Source organism: Microtus oregoni, unplaced genomic scaffold, assembly GCF_018167655.1.
Source record: "Microtus oregoni isolate MIOR12 unplaced genomic scaffold, Mior012 000050F_ref0000143, whole genome shotgun sequence".
NCBI lineage: Eukaryota > Metazoa > Chordata > Mammalia > Rodentia > Cricetidae > Microtus > Microtus oregoni.
In genome coordinates this window covers 4,948,658-4,972,244 of record NW_024543256.1, presented here as the reverse complement: position 1 = coordinate 4,972,244, position 23,587 = coordinate 4,948,658, and the positions used below count along the sequence as shown (strand labels likewise).

The window sequence follows — 23,587 nt, the reverse complement described above, 5'->3', positions numbered from 1 at the left end:
GAAAAAGCTAAGTGGATCTAATTAACATACACATCACTCCACACGCTAATTTTTTCTGTATGAGCTGTTTGTGTTTCAAACATTTATCTACAAACTTATATTATGTTTTCTTTTTATTGAGTATGTTCATTTCATGTTAAGTTACCATATAAAATAAAATGCAATGATACAATATTACAAAGGATCTAGCTGATTCAAATGAACAAGCAAAATTGTAGTCTATAGAGGTGGGTTAGCAGTTAAGAGCATTGGCTGCTCTTCCAGAGGATCTTGTAAAATTTACAGTGCCCACTGGTGATTCACAATTATCTGAAAGATCTCATATAGGAAACAAAACTGCATAATGTGCCACAGTGCGTCTATGCATGCATTGTACACACAAGTGCATGTACATGTGTGTGTATTTGCTGTGTAGTGTCTACTGTGTCTTCTGTGTGTTTCCTGTGTGTTTCCCAAGATAATTTTTGAACATAACGCATTTGCAATTGATTAATGTTATTTTCAGTGAGACAAAATCCCATTTATTTATTTTATATTAATCTTTAACAAATTTAGAATACATAATATCCAAAAAAAGGGTAAAATACATAGAAGATAATAAAGATGTCAATTTAAAATGTTCTAAGCTCTACTACTATTTTTCTGGAAGTTATCAAAAAGAAAAGACACTAATTTCCCAGGTATCATTTTTCAACACAATAAATAGAACATATCAATACTTACATGTTCTCTTCACCAACAATGCAAATAGCAGAAAGTATTTTTACTATTTCAGTCATCATGTTGGGTTGTTTGGGGTCAATCGCTCTTGCCAACAATAAAAGACTCCTCTCATCACCTAAAATCCTTTGCAGTCCAAACTAAACACAAAGAAGTAAATAAACAAACAAACTTGAACTGTGTATGGAACATATTTTCCATTTAGCATAAACCCAATATAAAGAAAATTTTCAAAAGAATACCTTTGCAGTGGTGTTATTAATATAATTATGTAAATTATCCTTAAATGCAGTTATTCAGTTTTATTTTATTTGAAATGACTATATTTTGGAAATTTTGTGGCTTGAATAAAAATGATTTCCATTAATCTTCAAAAAAATTTGAAAATATTTAGGAGAAAATGGCAACAATTAGTATTTCTCTAACAAACAAGAACATATTGAACACATACTGCTATATTTTTTAAAGCAGTTTATGTCATGAGATATACTGAGGAAAGTCTGGAATTTGTGGTTAACTTTTCCAATATCGTTGCACCGAAAATTAAAGTAAACATAGGAGGCAAAAAGGCTGAAGTGCTTCAAGTATACTATATGCTATGTAATGCAATAAAAATAAGATATGGACTTTCTCCTATTTTTTTTTGACCTTTTACATCATGTCTTAGGCAGCAACATCATGGACTCAGAGACATAGCATGTGAGTTTTCTTATATACCACAGTCAGATGGGTAAAGGCGATATCAGTTTCATTTCTTTTCTAGCCATGAACCCAAACGTGTATCTACATGCATTCACAAATGCTAATAGGTAGATATTCAAATACAAAAATTAATGTTAAGATATTGTTCTTTCTTCAACTTTGTGTTATAAAGTATATTTCTGCTTTCTCATTAAAAGTTTGCTTCATTTTACAGTAGTTCCATGGCAGCATTACATTTCATTGGGAAATATTACAAGATAACATTTAGGATACATATGAACTGCGTGAAGGTTTTTAATTTAAATTCTAAGAGGAAGGGGGGCCAGACTAAACTTTGGAAATATTACTTTACGGTGGGCCTTAATAAATAAAGGAACATGCAGACTTTTCTGAATTTAAGGGACATTTAAGTCATTTCAGATGAAATTTACCTTCCTCAAATTGGAAAATGTGTTCCAACTTAAAAATGAATATATCTCTATGTACTTTCTCTTCAGAATGTTTGTTTTATGAAGTTTCACATGTCTATAATTTAAAAGACTCATTTATTAATGTGGTGGGGATATATATCCAAACCATACACACAGCTTAACAAAAACTCCCATTTAGTTTAGAATAATTTAAGTAAAATCATCATGTTCTTCAAAACTGCCAAACACATAAGAAAAAGAAAGTGAGTCGATGTATCTGAGTATCCTCTGTGGGAATAGGGCCGACAAGGAAATCCTAATATAACTTTCTTTAGTCAGTATTCTAATTATAATTAGTTGTTATCCTACAAAACTATGATATTTGACAAGATGAATCAATAAGAGTGTAGAACAAAAGTTCCCATAGCTGAAATTACAGAGAAGGAGACTGATTAGCCAGAGTTATTTTTCAAAGGCCCAGTCTGCTTAGGAGTGGCAAAATGTGATCTGCATCTCTGATATTTAGTACTATATTCTCTTTCTATAATGTTACTACTTTTGTCAGTTGCAGAAGGGATCCACCTTGAGCTACAGAGAAATAATGTACAATTAAGTGTATCTTTGTTAGGCATTAGATACCATGATGTGTGGTATCTAAAGGCCAAAAGGACAGAAGAAAAATTCTTCTGCACTAGTAATGACAGGAGTGTATCTATAAGAAACTTCCAGATGGGTGAGAAAGATAGCCCAGGGGATAAAGGTACAGGATAAAATGCCTGAACACCAAAGTTTGATCCCTGGAAACACATGGTAGGAGAGAAGTGACACCCTCAAGAATGTATTGGTGCTTCATACACATGTATAATTAACTGTAAAAAGATAATCGACTTCCAGAAATAGCAGTAAAGATATATGTGATGAAGGAGTTCATTAGCAACCATGTACTGCATGTACCAATAAAATTATTTACTGATTAATATGGGTATATGATATAGATAGTAATATATAATTGCATATACCAAAGAAATAGTTTTTATATTACTTAAATATACGGTATTATTGCATTGGTTATTAATAGCTAGAGTTCACATTTAGCAAGTTCCTGCTTATTGCTATACTTACATACTTTTATTAAGTATTTTGAGATTATTAAAATACCATCTAAAGGTAATTAATATAATTAAGCAAATTAATTAGAGTAATTTTATCTGTAGGTCTCCACAAGATTGTATAATACAAACAGTATTATAAAAATACAAAAATGTAAGCTATTTTCCACAGAATACTTTTACGCATGTTAAATCACTGAAACTGAAGTAACATTCTTATCAAAATAGTTGAACCATATCCCTACCCTTGAATTTTCCTTTTCAATAAACCGAATTAAACTTCTTTCTTTCTCTAGAAATGATACCCAATTTATTACATTTAAATTTCCATACAACTAGAGTTTATAGGTTTTCCACGTATAGAAAATCCAGGTTCAATTCCCAGGACCTACATTAGGCAGCTCAAGCTTATAGCTTGAGTTCTATGAATCTGATTCCCTCTGACCTCAAAGGGCAACTGCACACGTTATGCAGATAAACTCATCTAGCAACATGTACACATAACCAAATCTTTAAAAATAAATAAAACTGCATAATATCACAAAAGGGAAAATGTATCATCAACTTTGAAAGCTAAACTAATATTGTTTGCATAATTGCAAAATATGCCAGCAAATATTGTGTGAAAGAAAAGACACTTAAACCACTTATAGAAAACTTGTGATGAACTGCATTATAAACATATTATTAAAACTTGAGTAAATACCCACTGTTCTATGTCTTTATTACTTTCACTCTGTCAAGCAAGCTCTTCCCTTTTGTAACAGAAGGATAAGTAAATACTATTTACCTTATTATTCATAAATGCCTTCAGGCACTGAATGAGTTTGTACTGATTCTTCTTGTCGATATTTTCTTGCCTAAATCAATAAGAAAAAAATATTGAGTTGTGCTTAAATCTTTTCTTATGTGTGAAAGGTTTTAAATGTTTATTCTTACTGTTTTTTGTCCAGAAGCTTTTCCAGGACATCCAGTAAAAGTCCAAGTCCTTCATGGCCAAAGTTGTTAACCCAGCTGCGAATTTAAAAGAATATATAAGCAACTTCAAATATTTAGTACATTAGATATTAAAATTATAATTCTTTGTCTTCAAATATGGTAATCCTGCCTCACTACTATAGTCTGTTTTATTTTCTTTACCCATGGATAAAAGACTTGACTCTGAGGATGACCCTGATATCATCGTCCAAATCCCTGACCTCTTTTCATGGCTTCATCGCTTATATATTGCACTGCATCAGATAGTTCACCAGCTTCACATACTTAAGCCAGAATTTATGAGTTAAATTTATCTTCCGTTATTTCCATTCCCTCATATCAACTCCTCGTCCACTCTTCAGTATTCTCTTAGCAACACCATTACCCTTTGACTCCCTCAAACTTGAAAGAATGGTTTAATTGTTTGACCTGCTGTTGTCTTTCACCTTCTCATATTTTCTACTCATTTCATAAAGAGCAGATGAGCATCTACAAGGTACCAAGTATGCATGTAATATATAATGGGAAACGCAACTGAGTTCTTATCCTCATTGAGTCTATTTACCTACAAATAGACAATAAATAAGTAACCAATTATATAAACATCAGTAAGCAAGTAAAATGCCAGGATGCTTGTATTTAATATGTAACCAGGGAAAGATTTTTGATAATGTGCAACCTAAACAAAACAGTAAAGATAAACAGGATTATACGAGTAGAAGTATTATCAGAAAACTGATTCTAAAAATGTTAAATACTGTGTTTGGAATATTCCAGAATCTCTGTAGAAAGAAATCATTTAGTGGGGTTGGACACATAATACAAGGTTAAATCACAGTTGTGTAAGAATACTATACCTTTAGATATCCAATTATGAATGCTTCTTCTTCTTCTAAAATGACTCCTCTAAATGATCCTCGGCGCTTTTCATTGCTACACTAAAAACTAATTTACTACTACTAGTTACATCTTACTGTGGATGAAGAATCCCAGTGGGGTTCTGTGTAGCTTCACTTTTTTTCTTTTGTTCATTTTACATTTAAAAAATCTAACTGATAATATTTAAACAAATTTTTCAGTCCAAAAATCTACCTGGATTACCTCAATAATCCCTTAATCTGACATTTTCACCAAGCTTCAATCTACGTTTCCAGCCAGAAAATTTATACCACAGTGGCCAAGAGAATCAGACAAATTATCATTTCTGAAGTTCTCTCTACACTTCCTTTGTTAGTTTATTTATTATTTCTTCCAAGAAAGAAACTATAATATTATCTCTCAAAGTCGCCAAGTCTCAAATGACTATTTTACACTATTAACTATCTCTGTAGCCCCTGGAAATCTTCAAACAAACATGTGTTCTTCTTTTAAACCCATACATATAATCTTGTCTCTTGATTGTCTAGCATGGTTTTTCTCATATACTTTACTGATTCATCTGGACTATAAATTCCCTAAAGACAGCGCATTTCCTCACTCATTTCTCTATCATACATTGCCCCATTAGAGAAGCTTACATACAATGGCACATATAAATATATGGCATATTTGTAAACAATAAATATTTACTAATTTAAATTTGGGACTTATGTAACCACAAAATATAGGCAATCTTATATTTCTCAAGGATTTTACAAAACTAAATATACAGATGCTTGTAAAATAGACAATATAATATCTACTACATACAGAAACAAATATTAAAACACTGTGGAGAAAATACTAGGCTTCATATATGCTAGGTAAGCACTGTACCACTGTGGTAAATGTACTGCTGAGATATTTCATATATAGTCTTTTAATTTCTTCTGATGGTTAATGAGAATGGTGCTCATATGTTCATATGTTCTAATATTTTGGTCCTGAGTTGTTGGAACTGTTTGAGAAGAATAAGGAGGTATGGCTTTTTGGAAGAGGGCTGTCACAGTGAAGCACGCTTTGGAGTTTCAAAAGCTCATGAAATTTCCAGTTACCTCTCTTTGCTTCATGTTCTGGATCAAGATGTAAGCTCTCAGCTACTCCTCCAGCACCACGCCTATTAGACTGTCAAAATGATTCCTGCCATGAAGGGCATGGATTCTAATGCTCTGAAACTGTAGCCCCCCACAGTAACCTGTTTCTTCCATAAGTTGCCTTAATCATTGTATCTTATCACAGCAATCAAAAGTAACTTAAGATACTGTCCATCTCATATCAGCATATTAAAAATCAATATTTCTCTCAGATTATCAGTGATAGTCATCAGAACACTGAAGAAGGTATAATTTGAAATAGCTGAGATTCAGAACCAGTCACATCCACAATATATATGGAATCTCATTTTAAATTAATGTGGCTTTAATTTTCATAACGGAAAGAAGAAATCAATATGGCATTGTAATGATAACTGGCAATGGGCTATTCAATTGAGGCATGTAATCATCCACTGCAATGAGCTACTTTCTTTAAAGACTGGATAATCAGTGGGGTAATGGCAAAAAGATAAAGAGACATCAGTTCTATGTATAACATGCTGTATTTATCAGGGAGAAATCTGCAAAACTATCATAGAACAATAACCTTAACATAGTCTAAACAAATATATATCCAATCATCAGTATCTGCCTTGACATTTGAGAACAGAAAATTAGTAATTTCCTCAAATTTAACACTTCAAAATAATTTGCAAAATTCTCAGTATTACTCATATTTCCTTTATACCCAGTATCATTATAATTATTTAGATTGTCTCTTTCTTTTGCTAGGAAATTATTTGATGTAAGAGAATGATTTATTTGAAATGAGTCACCCACACATCACAGACTACTTGAAAATGCATGGCTAAGAGCATTTTGATTGATTCATTGAAAATTATTTTTATTCAAATAAAAGATACAATCATGAAACATAATGATAAGAGGACAAGTTTATTTCTTATAACTTATGGAGTACAAAGTCTCAACTGAGAATGCAGCTGGCCCACGGGAAGAGGAAGCCTATTCGGAGTCTTCAGAGTTGCTAAAGTAGAAAGGGACCCCAAGAGGAGTTTGCTGGGAATGAGCTAATCATGATACACCCTGATGATATTCATGAACTCAAAAAGTACCCCACATCCTTTTATTCTCTTCCAGGCTCTCTTCCAGACATTAAGCACTGGGCAGGTTCTAGTTAAATTATCTCTGTGCATTCATTGCAGATAGGTACACATATGCAACAAAACACACAAAGACAAAAGAGACAGGATAAAACAGCTTTAATTAAAACAAAATGTTGGATTGTTTACATGGCAGGGAGTTTTTTGGGTTTTTGTCTTGTTTGTTTTTGTCGTTGTTTGTTATGTTTTGTTTTAAGTCATATCACCAGAAGTAATTGTTCTTGCAATTATGTACCTCAAACCAGCAGCAGCAATATCATTGTGAATGTGCTAATAATTCAAAATATGGGGCCCAGTCTCAGAACTATGGGATCAATCACTAGGGGAGGTGAAATGACAGCAAAATGTATTTTAATGTGATTAAAAGTGATTTTAGTGCTTGGTGAATTTCACAACCAATGGCATAGAAAAGATCTGTTAAGAAGTAGATGAACCCCTTTGGAACAAGACACAGCCTCAGAACTCTAGACTGCTATGTACACCCTCACAACCACAAACACTAACTACCAAGGACACAGAACTGGGATAAAGATGCAGCTGAAGCACTCAAAGCTGACAAGTTTTACAAGGTGTATAAAGTGCAGCTCTTACAGAATATTAATTGAGAAGCTCACATGATACCATTATACCAATGGCACTGCTGGTGGAAGCGGAGGGAAGAAGGAGGGATGAGAACTTGAGGGAACGGTTTGGGCAGGCTGGGTGTAAGAGACAGGACAGAGGGAGAGAGTAACAAAAGAGATATCTTTATAAGGAGCATTTTAGTGTTAGAGATAAACCTGGCACCAGGAAAACCCCCCAAAAATCCATAAGGATAACACCAGCTAGGACTCCTAGCAATACGGAGAGGGTGCCTGAACTGGCAATCTACTGTAATCATATTGGTGACTACTCTAATTGTCATCAAAGATACTCTATCCAGCAAGTGTTGGAAGCTGATGCAGATATCCACAACAAAGTACTGGGTTGAGTTCCTGGAGTCTTGCTGAAGAAAGGAAGGGAAGACTGTATGAGCCAGGGGAAATATGAAGAGGTGAACACACAGAGACCACTGACTTGAAGTCCTGAGAGATTATGGACTCCAGCACAACAGATAGGGAGCCTCAGTGGCACCAACCTAAACTCTCTGCATGTGTGTGACAGTTCTGTAGCTTGGGTTTTTTTTTTTTTTTTTGGTAAGGCTCCTAGCAGTGAGATAAGGCACTTAGATGGCTTTTGAGAACCTGTTCCCCATGCTGGATTACCATGCCCAACTTTGAGGCAAGGTGAGGAGCTTTGTCCTAACTCAACTTGTATTAATTTTTTAAAATAGAATATATTAAAGCTTAAAAACAGGAATTAATAGCAAGCTTGCTGAACTTCCTATGTCAATGATCAAATGAAAGAAAACTTTAGCTTGAATGTACGTATAAAAGAATTTATTTAAAACTAAATCTAAAAGAAAGTGAGACTTTCCCATATCTAATTCTCCAGGACAAAACAAAATGAGCAAAACAATCTATAAATGTAGTTATTCTATTAGAGGAGGGAATGAACTTTTGTTCTCTTCCAGATCTACACAAGAAGCGATCTTTCAGTTTAACAAAACTTCAATGTTTTATCCAGAATTAGATATTTATGCTCAGAATTAGCTCATCACATTTCTGGCAAATGTATTATATTTGGTGGAGAGAGGAGTCTATAATACACATGCACAAATATAAAAGGACACAGTGATCACATGTTCAATTTGATTAGATTCTCTAGATTTATAGCAACCTTTCAAAAGGGTAAAGATAAAATTAGAAGGTTCTACACTAAGTCCCATATGCTGTAAAAGCAATTGGTCTCATGTGAAGGGGTGCAATATTAGTCATGTCATTCCTTTATCACTGTTTGTGTAGTGCTAACGGCTAGCAGAGAGGGTTATGTGTTCTGTACAAAGGATTTGATTTCTCTCTTAATGGTGCACTAATACCATGTGGGATCTCATCCACAACACAAATCTTGGGGATTCAGAAAATGGGTAAAAATTATACCACATTCAAGCAGTATAAGAAACAGAAAAATATTATAAATTGTATCTTTCAAATTTTTAGATAAAACTATCATATTTTAATACCAACATTCCTTATGTAATGTTCATTAATGCAATTATAACTAAATCTATTTTATTTGTACTTGGATAAAGAGAATGAGATGCATGTAAATACATAAGACCACTGTATGATCTTCCAAAACAATATTGTCATGGTCAGAACGTCAAAACAGTGGTGAATGTAAATTTCAATATTTTACCACCTTTAAAGGATGTTTTGTTCAGCTAAATTAATTTCATAATTGTCCCTCTATCAATATATACATCCATCACAAAGAAAATGTTGGAATAAAAAAGAATACAATAGCAATGTGGATATGCTTTAACTGGGTTTAAATTAAAAAAACACTTATATGCATTCATTTTTGTCTACATAAAAATAAATACAATAAAATGAGGCATTTGAAATTCTTGAAATGATTCACACTCATAAATTAATGCAGGAACTATCTCTGACCAATTATAATATACCTATTTGCTGCAATGCTGCCATTTCCAGGCATAAGCTTTGAAGCATGACACTTGCTGACCACTTATTTCACCTGATTCACAAAAAGGTTGAATGTGTCAATTTTCCAGCTTTGCCTCTCTGAGGTTTTGACTTGAATGCTGTGATAGATTACAATTTCCTTAGAAATTCCCAAAGAAGACATCTAATCGTTCTCTCTGGCTGCATTTCTTCTCTCCATCAGTCTCACTGGCAAGATCCTGCCATGTCCAATGTGATTCACATACTTTCAAGAGGAGAAAATTTTCACCTTTTCGGGTTGATCATATTATATAAAAACAAAATTCTCTTCCATGTTGTTATAACAAAATACTGTAATACCTCAAGTTACACAGAAAAGTCTCATTTACAGAGCACATTTAACTACAAATTTAATCTCAGAGAACCGTTTCCTATTTATTAAAAATCAATTTCATAGTCCGTGTAAATTACTTTGGAGACAATCTAGGAAATAACTTTAACTATATCTATTTTAAATATCAACAGGCTAAGTACTGAAGAATATTTTCCTCCACATCTGCCTTTAAAACTTATAAAGATATAATACAATGTTGTATCCCACATCAATAATGAGGTAAATTATATGAAGTGTGAATGAAAATGAAAAGGCTTCTCAGTCTTTAGTAAATAAGGGAAAAGAAAAATTTCATATATTCAAGCCAAAGTCAGTCATATTTTACATCTTGATCTGTTTGCAATTGTGACTATAATTATGTTAGCAAACTTACTAAATCTGATGGCTTAGTGATATAACCATTCAAAATTACAATAAAATGTTAGATTCCAAAAGAAAAAACTGAATTGGCTTATTTTCTGAAGCTAAGTAATATAGCTGAAATTCTATCATGTACTCCACAGGACATCCAATTTCCATTGGTTCCATTGAATTTTATTAAAATGAATTTATTCCAAAATATCACATTCCTAGTCTGAAAACCCTGAAAATGAAAAAGGGTTCATGGAGTTTATCTGTGATAAATAAAATAAGTCCTTGAATGCAATCAGGAAAAACAATGGCATTAGCAAAAGACAGGCTCATACCCCCTTTTTCTAACCCAATTTGTATATTATGCTATCGGATTTTTCTGAGAAGTAAACAAGGGGTAAATGAATTTTCCTGCAGTATATGAAGGGTAAGGAAATTTGAAGGACAATTGCTCTTTGTAGAGTACAAAACGGAAATGCAACCTTTTATTCTCATCTGTCAGGTACAATGTGAAAAATTAACACATCATTATACATAGTGATTTCTATGGAGACAAAGATCAAACAAATTTAATGTTCACAGATAATTTTAGCACAGGATATCTATACATATGTCTGGAAAAAAACATATCATTGGATTCTCTTTGTGGATCGAACTCGGAAAGTTTAAATGTTGTTTACTAAGAACCTGATTTTTAAAGATATGAAGACTTGTCTTTTCTGCCTTAATCTTAATATTTTATTTTAAATATATCTAAGTAAAACTGAGAAAAAAAGCTGTGGAGATTATTAATTTTTGTCTGCACCTTTATTGTTAAATACATTTTTATTCCTTGCATTTAAGTGAGGAAAGCTATATATATTTATAGTAGACACATGACTTATTTGTATAGGTGTGGAATAACAACATATACATTTCTCATATCCTCATCATTTTTCTTCAATAATGAAAAGAGTAAAATTGTACTTTCTTGGCAATATTCAAGCATACAATATACTATTATTTACTATAGTTACCACTATATATATTAGATATCTTGAGAAATTTTGTAACCTTTGAGAAATATAAATTTCCTAACATATTTAATATAAATTACACTTTTTAAAACATAACCTGAAACACAGAATATTCAAAAATATTAACAAAAACAAACTAAACAAAACCGGAATCTTAAATGAGTATTTTCAGTTAAAAAGTAAAAATAGTAGAGGTACCCTACAATATATGTTTTGTTGCATAGTATTCTATTCACAGTATTTGAACCATACAACAGGAGGCTCATAACAGGACCTGGGTATCCCATACATCATACCAAAAAAAAAAAAAAAAAGATCTTTCCAGAAAACCTATTTCTGTTCTATTTACTAATTAATACAATGTTTCCGCAGAATAGAAAGCCCATTCTAGAAAAGATAATCAAAAGATAGAGAATTAATTAAGTACATTTATTTAAAATTAACCTCAAGATGTGTAGTAAATAGTAATTGATACTCTGATGGAAAAAGTATTGAGAAGAGTCTGGGGAAAGTGTAATACTTACTTTTCATTTGGGAATAAGAGTGTTTATTTGACCTTCCAGAAGTTTCTCCCCAGCCAAAATGTTGCAGACTGGCATATTTAATCACTTTCTGCTAAGTTCCTTACTTCATTATCTCTTTGTGTTTCATCTTATTTGCATCATTTACACTGAATTTTCAATAATTTCTGTGACCCCATTTTTCTGATAGACCAACCTCTTCCTCTTTCAAAGTCTTTATCCAAAAGAACTAAGAACTGAACTAACGTTCAATAATGAAATGTAAAATCTCTGTAAAAGCTCAAAAATGAAAAGAAAAACAAGTATGATGAAATACATTGTCAAAGAAGATTCAAAACCGTGATTGGATAAATGAAATTTCCACAATGAAAGGTAGAAATTCATTCAACTGTATTCAAAATAATAACTGAATAATTGTTTTAAAATAAACAATCAAATAATTTCATGTGATTTCAAGTCATTTCTGTTGGAACAAACTGAAAGTCACAGCAACACGCTTCTATATAACCTCACTATAGTATGCAACTAACATGGTTCTTCAATCTCCAGAGAACTGTTTGATAATCCATATTTATTTAGTATAATTCATATTGGTGGCTCATAAAAATCTAGTCACATATTTGAACTGTTAATCTATACGGAATTGGTTCTTGCTCCTAAAATCCACTCTTCTACAACTGTATGTTTTTAACTCCCACATTCAATAGAAAAGAAAAAGAATCATGAAAGTGAATACTAGAATCAGCTTGTGAATTATTATTACTTGTAAATAATTCAAAAATAGTAGTTCAACTGGCATATATAATGATGAATGATTTCTAATATTCAAGAGCAAAGTAAGAGAACAATTAGTGGCAATTAATTGTATATTTCATAATAGCTAATGGAGGTAATTTTTAATGTCTAAAGAAAAAAAAATTGATAAGGGTTTGGAGTGATTTATATTTCAATTATTCTGATTTGATCATTACACATTACATACATGTATTAAAATGTCAAGACCTAGCCTATAAATATATACAACTAAAATCTATCAATTACAAGTTAGAAAAAATAATTGCAGACAACTAAATTAGTAAAAGTCCACCAATGACTGACCATAACACATCCTCTATGCTTGCAGAAGAAAGTAATGATGAATAAGTAAACTAAAGGAATATTTTTAAACTTAAAGTATGTGTTAAGATCAAAGACAATTCCAAGATTGATGCCCACTCACAATAAAAGCATTATGACATTTTAATCAATGTTCATATTGCTGAGCAATAACACACTACAAACTTCTTAAACCGTTTCTATATGAGAAAAAAACTCATTAATGCTTAATACAGGTTTAGATTTGGATCTATTTCAGGGTTCCCTCTATCCTTTGACAAATATTAATTCACATGGGAAATTTATGATAACATAATTTTTGAAAATCTGTTTACAGCACTTCAATCTTCAGTACCTTTTGATAAAAGAATATTCAAAAAACAGGTTTAAGAATGGATCTCTAAGAAACTCCTTAGGAAGCTGACATCAAAGAAGACACAGTACACCATTAAAACATATACCCCACACACATACACATAACACACACACAATTAGATTTCAATTAAAAACCATGGGATATATATTCCTGAAAATGGGGAGATTTGCAGGCAATCTGAATATTTTCAGCAACAGTGGATTTTACAGAAAATATCGAACATCTACATGTGGGTTGATTTGGAATAAAAGAATGCTTTAAAACCATATCCATGTTGTAGGCATATAAACTACCTTACCTGAGCTCGTTTACATGTAAAAGAACCCTGTAACATTATGTCCTTTTCTGCATTCTGCCTGTACCCATTTCATCTCAACACAAGGATTTCAGATCGAAGCCGTCTGATGTGAAAGGCTAAATACACCTTGGTGATAGGTGGGAAATCTCCCCAAATTAACTGCTCATTATTCAACATCAGTCACAGAACAAATATTGTTGTTTAGTGCACATGGATCTCCTTTCAATAAACCACAAAGAATACTTGGCTCTCCTAGGTGTTAGCTGACATCTTAATTGTGAATTGTCAGCTATCCAACTCCTATCAAAAGTCTAGCTGAGATGATAGATATGCCTAGGGGACAGGCTCCAAGGCATTTCCGAAATACAATTCACCTTAGTAGCAAGTTAAAATGCAGAAAAGATGCAAACTAATACTATTACTATAGGCCTGTGTGGAAGTATAATGACCTTGGCTCCATGTGGGAAAAGAACATTCATTCATAGAGATCCTCTGTGTTTTATGGAAATTTATAAAATAGTGTTGTACGGTATGTCTCATTTTAAATGAACAATGAAATAAAATTCTCAGTTTCAAAATTAGGAAGAATGCCCTCTCCCCATTAAACAATGAATGCACCATCATTTTTCAGGTAAAAATTTTATCTTGCAATACTTTGCTACCCACAACTCTTCAGATCATTAGGTCACAATGAACCAGACTTTTAGAAATGAACCACATTCTCTAACTACTTTAGATTATTAGCATATATATTCATATATCACTTTAAAAAAAACTGTGAACTTGATGGACTATCTACATGTCATGTAAAAATTTAAAAAATACAAAAACGAGAGATCTTAATGTATGCTGCAGCTTATCCATTAAAACAACACTTCAAAGACTTGTTTGTCACTGTGTGTGCCTAATTCTTTTTAAAATTAATATAGCATACAAATTTCTGGTTTCCTCCTATTATGAGGTATGATGTCGAATGTGCCTAAGCAAAATTTGCATTTTAAGCAAATAGTTCACAATTAAAAAATTTAAGGTTTATTAATATTTAAAGTAGTTTTGTCAAAATAACTTGTATGTTTTTGATATTAATTGATAATGTTGACCAAAAATTTAATAGAGGGCATGCAAGTTGCCTTAACTGCAATGACTACAGCATTTTCTATTCTGTGTATAAGAGTACTGCTAGCACTCTACAATAATTCACAGACTAGAAACTTAAAGCAAACAAATACCAAACATAAATATTAAAAACCTGCTTTAGTAATAGTACTCCTAATGCTGCCTTCTGAGCTGTGCTTACATTTTTACGTCCTGTTCCCATTTCTACATCATAAAACATTATTTTCATTATTCCATTTTTCATAGGTAGCTTTCAATAAAGCATTCTAAGAGTATTGATCTGTACTTACCTTTATATTAATTCTCTAAGCAGTGTTGGCTGCATTACAAAGCTTTTTAATAAGTTTAATACAGGCTGTTTAAATAGTCATTAACACTATAATTGAGAAAATACTTCCACTACTAATTTGTACTGCTGTCAAGATTCAGATATTTTCATTACAATGATTATGTTAAATGCATATTTGTTAATATGCTAACAAATGTGTTTAAATGTGAGAACTATCAAGAAAAAATGCTCCAGAGATAACAAAAACAACTGCACATTTGTAAATTTGAAATAGTTTTTTTTCTTCCTTTTTCACATGTGTGAAAACATTTACTGAGGAAGCTACAGTTGCAAGAAGTGAGTACAATAATTTTGCCTTGGGTTTCACAGAAATTCAGATATTAAGCAAAACAGAAGAAAAGTTTCCATGTATGTTAACATATCCCTCAAGCTACAAAACTATTTCCATAAAACTATAAAATCATTCTATTAAATCACAATTCTATGATATTTTTTAAAAATATTTTAATTATTGCTTTAGAATTTTAGACATGCATACAATATCTTTAGTCATACCCCGCCTCATTTCTTTCCTCTGAATTCCCCCAGAATCCCTCTTCTCCAAACTCCATGCCTTCCTTTTTGAATGATATAACCACTGAGTCTAGTTATGGCTGGCCACGTCTCTATGAGTGTGAAGACATCATTTGGAACATGGATAATCTAGCGGAAGTCTCACCTCCAGAGAACACAGAAAAGTCACTTTCCATCCCCTCGAAGCCATAAATTGTAAACAGCTCCTCAGCAAGGGGCCAGGCATTTTAAACTACTTTCCCATCCTGATTAAAATTTAAGTGGCTTCATGCTCCACAGTTCTTATACAGGTAACTACAGGTACTTATGAGTTCATGAACACAACAGCTAAGCCATGTCCAGTATTTTACACATTCCCCCATCCTCCAGCTCTTACATTTTTTACTATTCTTCAAAATAGTATTTGCTCTTTGGTAATGTGCTGAGAAACTTTTCTGACAATGTTTTATTGTTTAACACTTCTTTGCTTCTTCATGAAATATATTGCAAATATCTGTATATCCTATATTATTTGGACTGGGGAAAAATGTTCCAAATTCATTGGTCATTTCCCATTAGGCATTGCTTCCTTTTATAGATTTCATCAAGGACATATAAATACACATCTATACGTATCATACTTCTCATTCTAAATCACAGAGACCATGAAATGTGCAAAATCTAATGCAAGTTGTAACAGCAAACTCAGATTCCTTCTACTGCTGAAGCACATGGATATTTAGAGTGTTACAACTTTAAACATTGTATTTCATTAATTAATTTTGATGTTATATTGTGTAAAACATGCAGTGCTATCTGCAGCTTATGAATATAGTTCAATCAAACCAACAAGTTCCATTTGTATGTGGGAGAAGTTACCTTCATTCTCTTACTCTGATTACAGCTAAAAATTCATGGTCACAGAATACCATATTAATGAAAATTCTTTCTCCCTGCTTCAGAAGGAGACGTTGTTACTGATGAGTCAATATCCATATCAAATCACACTTTTTGTAGAAAAATTACACAGCATCAGACATTATGAAACAAATAAGGAGGCAAGTGTATCAATTCCACAGAGGATAGTAAAAGCTGGCAAGAAACAAGCCAAGCAAAGTACGGGAATTAATAAGCAAGAATAAGTCTTTATGTGTGATTTATTTGGTTGCTGGATGGTGGGACTACTAAAAGAGCCAAAGAGTAAAAATACTTACAACTACAATATGAAACTGTAGTACGAGGTGATCTGAAATAGTTTGGCCTCTGCTTCCACCAGAAACACACACTGTACAAATATATACATGTGTATATCCATACACAAAAAAACCCGAAATCTTTGAAAACATCTGTGTTAATCAAATACAATAAAGATTTGGCTGTTTAAAAATTCTCTACTTTTGTAGAGAAACAGTTACATACATTTATAAAATAATTTCGAGACACAAAGCTACTTCTAACAACCAAGATAATAATATTGGAAATAAGCAAAGGAATTGAGCTTTGTTTTGTTGTTTTAATTGATTTAAGGCTAATGTCCCTTTGAAAAATAATAGTGGATTAAACATTATCCACTCAGAACATAAGAATGTGACTTTAATTGAAAATAGTGTTCCTAGACATAAAATACAGATCCCAATAACCTTTCTGTTGGGTCAGACTGGACCCTAACTCATGTCCTGATAAAAAGCAGTCAAGTGGTCCACGGAAAAAAAACTATATGAGGAAAGAAGCCAAGGCTGGATTCAGGCTGTCACAAGCCGAGGAAATCTAGAAACTGGAATAGGGAAAAAAAAAAAAAAGCTTCCTCTAGGGTCTTGGAGGAAGCTCAGTGAAAACCCTGCCTACTTTAACTGTGAAACACTAAGTTTTTGTTGTTTTAAACAACTCTCTTTGTGACGATTGTTATAAAACCAAAGAATATTTATTAAAAGGATGACTCCCAATGATCCCTAATTTCAAGGACTATTTAACTGTTACACAATACACTATACTCAAAGTGATTTGTCTTTGCATGTACTGTTCAATCTGTGTAAGTTAATTTATATACTATATTATAATTCTTAGTTTATTCTACTGCTGGCTTCCTTTCGTTGTTGCTTCATTGATTTTATTTACATATTTGTCTCTATCCAGTAGGAAGATTAATCTGTTGTTAGCAGGGTTTGTTTGTTTGCTTATTTGTTACTTTCTGAGAGGGATGCTCAGCCTTTTAAAGCTGAAAATAACTGGAGAGCAAAGCTGCAGGGTTTACAGTTGGATTAACCTGGTGGAATAGGAAGTATAGTATGGAGTGGATACTGACAATTCAAAGAAAGAAAATGATTCTTCTTTTATGTACAAAGTGTTAGTAACATGAAATAAGAGTATTTCCTGCAGCATTTCTATGAACTTTACCTAAAAATCAATGTTAATCTTTACTGTGGGCTCTAAATAGGGGAAGACATTACCCTGCACCTTCAGAACTTATTAAGATATGTGATATAAACATATAGCATATCACCAATGTTACAGTGCAGGCAGAAACCATATTTAGACTGTAAATGTGAAACATAAAAATATTCATGACAACAAACTAATTCATAATTTTAGAAAGGAAAATTGAGATATCTGGTGTTAAATATGAGACTTTCATTTCTGCCACTCTTCCAGTCTTTGCCATAGTCTTGTATTTGCTTTTGACACCTGTCCTTTCCTTAATCTTTTAATAACTCATCTATTTCAAATGGTATTTTATGTAAAGTATCATTCTTTCCATTTTTCATGTGAATTAGTTTACTTAAAAGAAATACAGATGCTGCCTTAGAATGCCAGATACAGAATATATGATCAAGATCAAGAAAGGGACATAATGTCTAAAGACACAGAATCTGCCCAAGCTGTGAATTTTCCAACTACTATTTCATTATAACCCACTATGGCCAGAAAAATCGTTATTCTGTCTGAGAGATGAGAGATTGAAAATAAAGAGGCTTTATCTACATTTTCTCAGGTTTCACCTGGAATAACCTAATTTTCTTCTACCAGAGACTCCCTATTAGAAATCTAAACCGGTAAATATAAAGATCATGTAGTTAACACAAAGAAGCTTATAATTGAAGAGGCAGTGTCAATACTTGAAGCTCAGGATGTTTGCCGTAAATTGCTGTAGCTGAGTTAAGAGACACTCATGGGAAACTAACTGGGTTCTGGTACTATCTTAAGATAGCTAAGGACCAATAATCTCACCATTCCTGCTGTTCCTACATGTGGTAATCTGGATGGAATTAGCACCCACCTAAGGTCACCACAGGAAGCATCATTATTAGGAGGTGTGGCTTTGTTGAAGTACATTTGGCTTTGTTAAAAGAAGTGTGTCACTATGGGGGTGGCCTTTGAAGTCTAGTATATTCAAGTTACACCCAATGTAGCAATCAGTTCATATCACGTTGCCTGTGGATCAATATGTTGAACTTCAAGATCCTTCTCCAGCACTATGTCTGCCTACATGTCACCATGTTTGCTTACATGTCACCATGTTTGCCTACATGTCACCATGTTTGCCTACATGTCACCATGTCTCACCTTGATAATAATGGACCAAACTTCAAAAAAATGTACACTACCCCAATTATTGATTTTCCTTTATCATGGTCATAGTGTCTTTTCACAGCAAAAGAAACCCTAACTAAGACACTAGACTTTTAATAATGGCTAACCTTGTCTCCAATTTTCCATCCAGTGTTATCAAATAAAATTTCAAGTTGGGCAATACCATTCCGCTCTTCAAAAGCCCCCAAGAGTTTTCCAGGTCATCCAGTGTAAGTTCAACTTATCTGCTCCTTACTATTATTTGATATTCATTAACATACCAAACATGCGCCTTTCTTTAATATCTTGCTCTGCTTTCTGTTTCTATGTTTTGCCTGTCATTGATTACAAAACTCACTCCCAAGCTTCAATTCTACCTCTCATCAAAAGTCCTTTAACTGAATAAGACACTGACTAAACATCTGGAAAAAAAAACAAAAAGATAAACAAAAACAATTAAAATCCAAAGCCAAAACAAAACAATGAACAGTTAATACCATTCCAACAGCAAACATCACATTCTAAAGTACTGAGCGGGTTAAAATAAAATAAATACCTGATTTCCCTGGCCACAAGTACAGGACTATAAAACCATCAACTTGGGGACCTAAGGCAGAAGTGTCACAAGTTCCATCTGTCTATTTATTGCCTAGGCTAGTTAGTTCAAGTCCAGCTGAAACAACCTGGTAAAACCCTATCTTTTTATTATTAAAAGGTAAAAGGAAGGCCAGAGTGTAGATCTGTAGTTGAGCACTAAACTACCATACTCATGGTTCAAGGACTGAGACTGAGTACACTGTCTGACTTATACTACTTATATTACTACTTCTATATAAGAATACTCCATAAGAGAAAGGGGAATATAAAGAGCTTCAAAAAATTTTTTGGCCTGGCGGTGGAGGCGCACGCCTTTAATCCCAGCACTCAGGAGGCAGAGGAAGGCGGTTCTCTCTGAGTTCGAGGCAAGCCTGGTCCACAGAGCTAGTTCCAGGACAGGCTCCAAAGCCACAGAGAAACCCTGTCTCGAAAAACCAAAAAAAAAAAAAAAAAAAATTTTAGAATGCCTGTGTTTAAAGCAGACCACATATAATATTAAGTGCTATTTTTTGAGCTATTCTTCATTAAGTTATTTCTAAGAAAATGTAATAATTCATGTTAAAAAGAAAAGTTTTGTTAATTGATGATGCAATATGAAATTGAAATAAATATGATCTTTGAACTACCAGAGGTAATATATATAATTTCAGCATAAGCAGAAAAAAAGCCAAAATTTAATTATATGGAGCTATATATGGTTATCAGAAATAGATAGGCTTTTGGTGCATTTTAAAATATATATATAATATTATATTTATATTATATGTTATATTATTATAATAATATATAATTATAATATATAATTTATATTATATATATATATAATAACTGCATACAGAAGATTTAGAGATATGGACATTCAGATGGTTTGGTAACCAGTGAGAATATATATTTAAAAAATACTGTTGTATCATCATCAAAATTTAATCTGAGTTATGTGACTTAGGTTGTCTACAATGGTAAAATACATCAGTATCATTTTTTTTTCATATTCTCTATTTTGCTTTTAGAGGAAAAGTCTCATCTTTATTCAAATCAGATAATTTTTTTTCCTTTTGTTGTATCTTTTCATTTATTAATTTATTTACTTTTGTTTGTGTGGTTTATTTTGTTTCTGAGAAAGAATCTCAATGTGTAGATATGGATAGCCTAGACTTCACTATGTAAACCAAGCTGATCTACAACTCACAAAGATCTGCCTGCTTCTGCTTCTCAAGTACACTTATTAAAAGCATACACCACTCCACGCTGTGTGTGTATGTGGAAGTATGGATAGGCAAGCAAGCTAAAGTACACACAAAACAGTCACAGGACAACTTAGTGGAATTGGCTTTTCCCCCACCTTTATATAGATTATAGGTATCAAATTCAGATTGCCATGCTTTCACAGCAAGCACTGATCCATCTTGCTGTAGCCAGAATTCAGATAAATTTTATTAAAAGAAATAAAGTCAAAATATATAGTCTAAGGCTTCAGATGGCTCAGCAGTTACGAGCACATACTGTTCACAAGGAAGACAGGAGTTTGGTTCCCAGAAACCACATTAGTTGGCTTACAACTGCTGCTAACCTCAGCTCTAGGAAAAGCCAACCACTCATACCTCTACCAGCACCTGTGCTCAAAATGGCACATAATTAAAATATATATCTTTATCAAAAATAATTAGTATAGAGCCAACAAGACAACACATTGGCTAGAATAACTTGCCACCAAGTCTGACAATCCAAGATTAATTCTCAGCATCAACATGGTAGAAAGAGAGAACCAATTCTTTCATGTTGATCATTAACTTGAATACAAGCACCAGGACATGTACATACAGACTATTTTTAAAATTTTCAAACATATTTTATGTTTGTGTATACATGTGCACACATAAGTGAAAACATGTGTGTGAATGTCAGATGTGTGATGTGGGAGTGTCATCTATCTGTTGCTTTCATTGGTTAATTAATAAAGAAACTGCCTTGGCCCTTTTGATAGGACAGCAGCTTAGATAGGTGGAGTAAACAGAACAGAATGCTGGGAGAAAGAATATTAGAAATGGGTTAGATCAATATGTAAGAGCTAGCCAATAAGAGGCTGGAACTAATGGGCCAGGCAGTGTTCAAAAGAATACAGTTTCCGTGTAATTATTTCGGGTAAAGCTAGCTGGGTGGCGGGAAGCGATCCGTCGCTCCTTTTACTACAGATATGACTTACAGAAACTCTTTTCTGTTGCCAAACGGGTCCTAAGTGAAACTAGTCATCAGGCCTGGTGCAAGGTGCCTTTACTTTTTGTGTCATCTCATTGGCCCAAGAAAGATGTTCCTCATCTTAAAGAACTAAAGTTAGGGATCTAAGATTTCAAGACAAAAGGCCTAGAGTATTCAGTGATATTTATTAAGTGGATAAAGTAAAATGGAATAAATTCCTTTCTGGACCTGAATATCTCTATCTATAAAATGGAAGCAATATTCGTGACACCTTATGCTATATGCATATCATAGAAGGACTTATATCATTGTCTGCAAGAAAGCAAATACATGTCTGTGTTTCTTAAATTTTTTAATATTTTTAAAGATGCCTATATTACATTCAAGGATACAATTACATATGAATCCAAAATTCAAGAATGAAGTCTGACTTAGAGATGTAAGCTTAAAAATTAAAGCCTTCCTACTCATCCCCTAGCTATTTGAATCAGCTACAATTACAACAGTGACTTATAGTTACAGTCATAACTATCAAATGCTTAGCTCCAGATTTCTTCATTTATATTAGGTGTTATAACAGGTTATATTTTTATCTTCCACACCATTTCTTTCAGCATGTCCTCAATTGTCTTACCTACGTATGATTTTCACTGAGAAAAGTAATGGTTTTAGAAACAAGTAATCCAGAATTCCTTCTGTATTAAAGACTATATTTTCCAAAAATGTCTGATAGGGAGTGTCAGCAATGTGGAGATGCTGAACTGCTTCAAGATGGCAGAGATGGAGGATAAACTGAAAAGGTGTCTGAGCCAGAAAGGAGTAACAGAGCATCATTGCAATGATCATCCAAGGGATTCCCACGAAAAGCACCGTGGACAATTACATTAGCAAAGTGTATGCCAACCTCGGGCACAATTTCCTCATGAAGGCATGGAGCAGCATGGGTCAAACTAACCTGCAGAACGACATAATTTCCTTCTAATTCACTACATGAAAAATGAAATCATAGTTAAAACAGAAAAGGGCTATTTCCTTATTTGATGGTGATTTATAATCACAATGAATGAGACACTCTTAGCTTCCTGTGTCATTCCTTAATGTAATGATCCCCTCCCTCAGGAATAAATGATAGTGCCTGTCATATCAGTTGGAATACAGAAGTTACCTTAGAAACTGTGCAGCATGAGTGATCAAGGTCAGGCTGACAGTTCCACCCACTCCCCAACAGGAGTCTCCTACTGTTCCTATCAGTTCTTGGGAAAGCTTGTTTCTCATTTCCAGGCATTGGAACAAGAGCTTATGAGAGTCCTTGTGATCTTGACTTAGCTTTCTCACCCTTGGAAAATGCTGTTTTTTTTAAATCTAAAACAATTGAATTATTAAAAAACATCTGGTAAATTGCAGGTGTACTCTCTTATGCATTAGTTTAGTATTTTGGAAAGTAGAGAGGCGGGGTCGGTTATTAAGTTTCAAACCAGAACAAATGGCTGAGATGCAAAGCAGCCGGGCCACTAGTCTTTCCCAGCATCCCTCAGGCCCTACTTGTTACAGGGTATGGCTGCCATACCCTGTCCCCTACCCTAAACTTTTCAGCTCAAGGACTGGATTTTCCTTCCCCTAG

General features: G+C 33.2%; 1 protein-coding gene across 1 annotated transcript in view; it reads right to left on the bottom strand.

Moving 5' to 3' along the window:
* Nucleotides 1-3,743, bottom strand: part of LOC121437087 (protein diaphanous homolog 2-like) — a 441,828-nt gene extending 438,085 nt beyond the window's left edge. The window contains 2 exon segments of the mRNA XM_041636931.1: nt 724-860; nt 3,732-3,743. Of these exon segments, the coding sequence (XP_041492865.1) occupies nt 724-860; nt 3,732-3,743 (149 nt within the window).
* Between the last annotated feature and the right edge of the window lie 19,844 nt (nt 3,744-23,587).